The 7,186-nt window shown below is 35.7% G+C and overlaps 1 protein-coding gene across 1 annotated transcript; it reads right to left on the minus strand.

The window, feature by feature from the left end:
- Nucleotides 1–352: 352 nt before the first annotated feature.
- On the minus strand, nt 353–6,079 carry LOC101895553 (malectin). Its single transcript, XM_005184192.4, has 3 exons — nt 5,920–6,079; nt 5,241–5,863; nt 353–1,633 (listed from the first exon to the last, which is right to left on the minus strand). Exons 2-3 carry the CDS (start codon nt 5,649–5,651, stop codon nt 992–994), a joined length of 1,053 nt encoding a protein of 350 aa, XP_005184249.1. The 5' UTR covers nt 5,652–5,863; nt 5,920–6,079; the 3' UTR covers nt 353–991.
- Nucleotides 6,080–7,186: the final 1,107 nt, after the last annotated feature.

Genomic DNA, 7,186 nt, shown 5'->3' on the forward strand with positions numbered 1-7,186 from the left:
AGAAGATCACCAGGTCTTCTATAAGAAGACCTCCAGGTACTCTATGAGAAGACTTCAGGTCTTCTATGAAAAGACCCCCAGGTCTTCCATGAGAAGACTTCCAGTTCTTCTATGAGAAGTCTTCCAGTTCTTCCATGAGAAGACCTCCAGGTCTCCTATGAGAAGACCTACAGGTCTTCTGTGAGAAAACCTTCAAGTCTTCTATTAGAAGACCTACAGGTCTTCTGTGAGAATATGATGTGAGATCTTCTGCGAAATGACCCATAGATCTTTGCATCACCATTTACACAAAAAAGTTCATGTTGTGTTCAATCTCCTTTCAAATAAAATTACCCCTTCAAGAACTCACATCTTTTGCCATTACTAAGTCAACATTTTTATTTTAATGATTCATTTTCTCTTGTCAATTTGTTTAGCTAAATTTAAATAAACATTACTTATTTTTTCATTTTTATAAATTCTCAGCATAATTTGTTGATAAATATTTTATATACGTATATATAATTAGAATCATGTCATGTACTAGATTTCATTAAGCGCAAACCAAGGAACGAAATTAAAGTGCTTCTAAAACAAAGTGCTTCAATTCAAAATTTGTTTTTGCAATACATACAAACATACAACCAAAATTTAACTTAAATCAAGGAACTTAATTCTCAGTAACAGTACAAAAAATAAACTCAAAGTAAAAAAATATATATCTCTAATGCACATACATACATACACACATGTGTAATAAATGCTATAAGTACTTTTGTTTCGAAAAAAAAGGATTAAAAAAAATTGCAGATCATTGTGAACACAAACAGGAAAATAAACAAATAAATTACAAATACCAAAATCATAAAAAACACAGCTCTATTTTCTTTCTTCCACAAATAAAAAATAAAAATTGTATAACTTTGCCGGAACAACTAGGGGATTATGAAAACGGCACAATGGCAATGCAGGGAATCCAAGTGAGTTTTGCATAAATGCTATCCACAAGTGCTCATAACTTGCAGAGGCAGAACAACAAAGGTATAAAACATCCTATGGCCACAATAACTGGCATCATTATCGTAGAATCTTCCGAGGCATAGGGATCGGGATGACGTGGTCCACTTGTTTTTGTATTTCTACGTTCTCTTTCTAAATCATCCAAGTCATCATGGCCAACCTCATTGTCATACTGACTATCAACATCTTCATCATCGTCAATAATATTGTCTTCATCTTCCACCTCCTCATCGGCATCCATAAGATCCTCCTCCACATCATCTTCCATTACTTTCTTTGTATTCGTTTTAAATTTTCGATTTGATGAATGCCCGTTGATATCATGTTTCTTCTCCTCAAATTGGTCATCTGTATTGAAACCTTCGCTTTGCATGGCCGGCAATCGAGGTATTCTCTCCACATCGCCTTTGAACAGAGCAAATGCATTGATTTTGGGATTATCATAGGCACCCTTAATAAATTCCAAACGTATCACATTGTTGCGTATATCGGAAACTTCATCCTTGTAGTGTAGTTTACCACGTGACACTGTGAAAAAGATGTACTCATCATGTGCCGTACCCCGACCAACTTGTGCAAAGATATCCAAATTTGAGACAATTTCATGTTGGCGATTCAGAACGACATCGAAAACCTTTAAAGGAAAGACAGCACAAAGATTATAATTTAAATTTTGGGAAAAAATGTTAAACTAAATTAATTGTTTTTTTTTTCAGGGATTTTAAATGGATATTCAAGGGGCACAAAAAAGGAGCTAACACAAAAAAATTTAAGTTTTAGATGTCTGTTCCGGAAAAACAGATTTTTACCCTTAAGAAGACTTCTACAATAACAAATTCTATTACAACAATAGAGGCGGTACAACTAATCTACCACGCCACAAGTAACATCTCCCCCAACGTTGCCCCTTTCCTATTAAATTTAACCTAAACAAGTAAAATAGTATCAGTCGGTTTTGACGACAGATGTATACCCCCAGCTTTGAGACCGTTGACCGATTATAAGGGAGGTTCTAAATATTTAGCCAATATTGACAATTTCGTATCTGACCTAAGACTTATATAAATATTACAACATGCCAGATTCGGACTATATTGATTACTTCCTATACTTTATATGAGATATGTGCAAATTTTTGGAAAATATGGAAATATGCGTGAAGAACAGATATAGCGGACCGAAGTATTCCATTTTTATATTTCATCTAATACAGATAAAAATGCAGGTATGTGCAAAATTCGAAGGAAATCGAGCATTTATTTCCAATTTAATGCGTAAATAAATTCCGATAAATTACATTTCATATCAGATTTCTAGTTAAGAGAAATATTTAGATATAGCATGTTGTAAGAATCGCCGAATTGTTTCGATTGCTATGACAGATATAAGTATTGGAATTTGTGACTCTTTGTGGATGAGATACCAGAAAGGGTTGGTAGATATATATCCTCTCCACAACAGATCTTGCGACAGATCTATGACAGATATAAGTATTGGAATTTGTGACTCTTTGTGGGTGAGATACCAGAAAGGGTTGGTAGATATATATCCTCTCCACAACAGATCTTTCGTTAGCAAATACATTTGGATGTGTGAAATTTGAAGAGAGTTGGATATTTATTTCGCTTTTTGAGCCTTTTGTTTTTTAAAATCTTCAACCCTTTGTGGGGGAGGTGCCAGAAGAAATGGCCCAACCTCTACCATCTTTATAACAGATCTTGTTTCGATGGAAATATTGAAAAGTACCAAGTCTGAATGAAATTGGAGATTAATTTCGCGTTTCATGAGCTTCATGTATATTCAAAATGTTGACACTTTTTTGGGATGGTACCAGAAGGTGTGGAGTCAGTCCGATCTCTACCAACTTTATAAAAGATCTTGTGCTTATGAAAATATTGAGAGGTGCCAAGTCTGAATGAAATCGGATGTTAATTTCGCGTTTTATGAGCTCCATGGATATTCAAAATTTTGACCCTTTGTGGGGGAAGTACCCGAAGGAGTGGACCGATATATTCCACTTTCACACCAGACTTTGGCTTAATAAAAATATTGTGATGTGTGTAATTTGAACAGAACCAAATGCTTATTTCGAATTTTATGATCGTTTTGGTTATTCAAAACTTTGACCCTTTGTGGCGGAAGTACCAGAAGGAAGGGTCCGATCTCTACCATCTTTATAACAGATCTTGTGCTTATGAAAATATTGAGAGGTACAAAATCTGGATGAAATCGGATGTTAATTTCGTATTTTATGTGCTCCATGGATATATTCAAAATTTTGACCCTTTGTGGGGGAGGCATTTTTACCGCTTGTGGGGTAGGTGCATGATGGAGTCGACCGATATTGTCCATTTTCCCACCTGACCTAGCACTGATGCAAATATTACGATATTACAAAGTTGGAGCAAAATCGGATTATCCTCTCCCTTTCTTTGCAGTAAATTATTTTATTTGAAAATGTTGACATTTTGTAGGGGAGGTACCAGAAGCACTGGACCATCTCCGAACTCGATCTAAGTTTGAAGATAATATTACGATGTTTGGATCAAATCAAATCCAGCTAGCCAGCCAGACATACGCACGGACATCGCTTGATCGACTCCAAATGTCCTGAAACGGATTTAAGCCAAAGAGATCTAGGCTCTAAAAACGTTATTCGATGAGCCACGCTTTGACCGTATCAAATGATATATATCCTCTGTAGGCATATGGTTGAGGGTATAAAAATGATTTATGCACATCTGTAGGTCTCTTCAACAAATGAGTTTGTCTTAGATATGACTTTGTGGGAGGATAAAGAAGAAACAGAAACGAATGAACATTTGCTTCAGCCTTGATGGAAAAGCACAAGATCCACGATCTTATCCTTTGGGAATTTACGAATGGAAAAAAGGGAAATGCTAGCTCAAAAGTCTTCTATACTTGAGACAAAAGTAAAATGGGCCTATTGGAGAAACCTTTGCTTAATCACTTCATAATTTTCCCTTCTCTTTGGGAATTATGTGGCTGTGTGCCATTTAAGACCATTTGTAATTCCTCGAAATTTATTCATTAGTTAGTCTAAGTCTTCGATACCGGAGGTAAAAATAAAATCGACATACTGGAAAAATCTTTGCTGAATTTATAAAATTTTCCCTTCTCTGGGAATTATGTGGCTATGTGCCTTTTAATTCCTCGAAATTTATGCATTAGTTGGTCTAAGTCGACTACATGTAATATACATAACACTCTACTTCGATTCAAGAGATTTTGAAGATTTCGAAGTCGTATTTAAATCAGATAACCTCTAATTTGACGTTATAAGTTTCTCAGACAGTACAACGCTTTCAACAGAAAATGTCCAAAATTTGTCTTTCGTTTGGTGTAGCACCTATTTAGCGGCGCCTACTGATATTCTGTTTTTTTGAAGTTTCCAAAACAATTTTCAAACGAAATGGTTGAAGAGGTTTGGTATTGCGATTTCTGAAGGGATGAAAACTTGCTTTAGGAAAATTTTTTTGGGTCTTATTTTTTTTTTCATGTTTGATTCGGCCGATTTTGGGTGTTGCAAGCCTTGTATGACCTGGTACAGTCAAGGCTGAAATTTGACAACTGTCCTCCTGCCTTCTTAACGGGATTCTACGACTAGCCTCGTCTCCACCTGTATTCTGCATTAAAAGCATATTTCGTAGGTGGAGGAAAACAGTTTCGGAGAAATAAACCCATCTATGAAAACTTTTTTCTTTTAAATTTCTTCCTATTTTTTTAGTCACAACTCCTTATAGGTGGGTGTGTTAAAACATAATTGATACTAAATTACTATTTCTGATTAATCTGCTTTACAAATAGCACAACCACAACAATAACATACTGATGTTGGTAAACGGAAACGATCATATGTTGTTTGTTTTAATTAGCTAATGGAGGTAGGAGGATAAAATTACTAAAATACGTTCTTTTGACTTTGACCTTTTGAAAACCAATGCCTGTACACATATGTTTGGCCAACGATGAGACAACAAATGGATATTCATGTTCTAACAACAAATGTTGATAAGTTCCCAGTTGCAGGGGAAATATATTGTCTAGTTGGTCATTTTGAATTGCAATTAATTGACACAAAATTATTTCTATTTTCTTATGTCGGCCCACTATTTCATTGCAATTGATAACAACGCTATCACTCTAATTCACCATAATTCCCTTGGGACGATAAACATATCCACATCAATTAAAAATAGCAAAAAACACATTCCACTCACCTTCTTATTCGGCTCATTGAAATATACTTCGCAAAATTTCAATAGCAATGCATAATTGCCGTCACCTTCCAAAGGTAAATCATAGCCAAAGGTCGACGTATGATAACGTTCCGTACGATACAGCACCTCATCCTGTTGCGGAACACGTCCAATTATCAGCAAATGGTTGCCGTAATCGGAGGCAGTGCCCACATTCAAGGGATCAGCCTCATAGAGTATGCCATACTTATCAGTGTGATCATAGCCACCGGCATTAATGGCATAAATGACCTGTAAATCGTTGTTGGCAGCTGCCCGAACACCTGAGTACAAACTACTGCAGCTTATCAGTAAAACACTGGCAACGTAGACTAGCAATTGAAGAGAATTTCTTCTTGATATTGATGTGGTCGATGATGTGGCAAGATTCATGGCTAATTAGTTTATAATTAAATATTTTCCTACTTTTTTCCAAAACACCTATAAGCTGCCCTTATTTCCGTGTTGTTGTTGTTTCTGTTCTGTTGTGAGTATTCGTCGTCGTTGGCTAGCAGGCTGTCAATTGGCTATTTTTAACCAATCGGCAAATCTAGGGTACGTGTCCTAGTATACTTGGCTTGTTCTAATTTGTCTATCTCGGCTATCTGGAATATAAATGGGATTTTAATTGACGAACTTTAGTTGTTTACGGTCCACTGACTTTTATTTCAGCAAATGTTGATATTTTTTAATTTTTCAGTTTATCCGACGGACGACAACATTATAGAAACACTAACAACAATAAAATACACAGAAGAATGGTACCCGGTATTCTCCGGGTATTCACCATACAACTCCAAATTTTCAAAATCTTTTTTGACCTTTTTTGTTTGTTAAATCACGCACAATCTGAAACAATCACACATACACATTTGTTCTACACATTTATTCATACAGTTTTATAAGAAATACATTTAGAAAATCAAAATGAATTAACAATTTACCAAACCAATGCCAGAACTGAAGTAACGAACAAAGGACACTGTGATAGGGCAACACTGAAATGAAAGACAGCACAGAAAGAAATCTAAATAAAGATATGGAATCAAAACAGAAAGTCTGACAACAAAGTGTTCCCTAGATCGGAAAAGTCACTTTCTTCTTCTTCAGTCGTGCAGCTGTGTGTAGAAACTAGGGATTTGTAATTCGAGTTTCGTCTCAATGACATCGTGTTGTCAAAATGCAATGCATTTGTAAATTAAGGATTTATAAAATTAATTAGACTCCTTCAAGGTAGAAAGGCCAAAGCGATATTTTCTATAGCGTATTTAAAAAAAATCTAGACTCCTACAAGGCAAAAGGGGTGTGGATTTTTTAAAGATTTTTTTTCAAGACTCTTACAAGGCCTAAAGGGGCCTTTAAAGAATCAAACAAGAACCAAAGAGGAGTGGCATTTTTAAAGAATCACACAAGGCCCAGATGCGTGGAATTTTTAAAGAATCCCACAAGGCCCAGAGGCGTGGATTTTTAAAAGAATACCACAAGGCCCAAAGCGTGGTTTTTTTTAAAGAATCTCACAAGGCCCAAATCGTAGGTTTTTTAAAGAATCTCACAAGGCCCAAAGCGTAGGTTTTTTAAAGAATCCCATAAGGCCCAAAGCGTGGGTTTTTTTTTTTTAAAGAATTCCACAAGGCCCAAAGCGAAGATTTTTAAAAGAATCCCATAAGGCCCAAATCGTGGATTTTTTAAAGAATCCCACAAGGCCCAAAGCGTGGATTTTTTAAAGAATCTCACAAGGCCCAAAGCGTGGATTTTTTAAAGAATCCCACAAGGTCCAAAGCGTGGATTTTTTAAAGAATCCCACAAGGCCCAAAGTCGTGGATTCTTTTAAAATCTTTTTCAAAACTGGTACAAGGCCCAAAGACGTGGATTTTTTAAAGATCTTTTTTCAAAACTGGTACCAAGCCCAAAGACGTAGATATTTTAAA

The sequence above is a fragment of the Musca domestica genome, unplaced genomic scaffold, assembly GCF_030504385.1.
Source record: "Musca domestica strain aabys unplaced genomic scaffold, Musca_domestica.polishedcontigs.V.1.1 72, whole genome shotgun sequence".
Taxonomy (NCBI): domain Eukaryota; kingdom Metazoa; phylum Arthropoda; class Insecta; order Diptera; family Muscidae; genus Musca; species Musca domestica.

Coding starts and splice junctions, on each gene's coding strand:
- LOC101895553 (XM_005184192.4), bottom strand. CDS start 5,651: ATGAATCTTGCCACATCATCGACCACATCAATATCAAGAAGAAATTCT. Junction 1,634..5,240: donor TCAATGAGCCGAATAAGAAG/GTGAGTGGAATG, acceptor TTTCCTTTAAAG/GTTTTCGATGTCGTTCTGAA.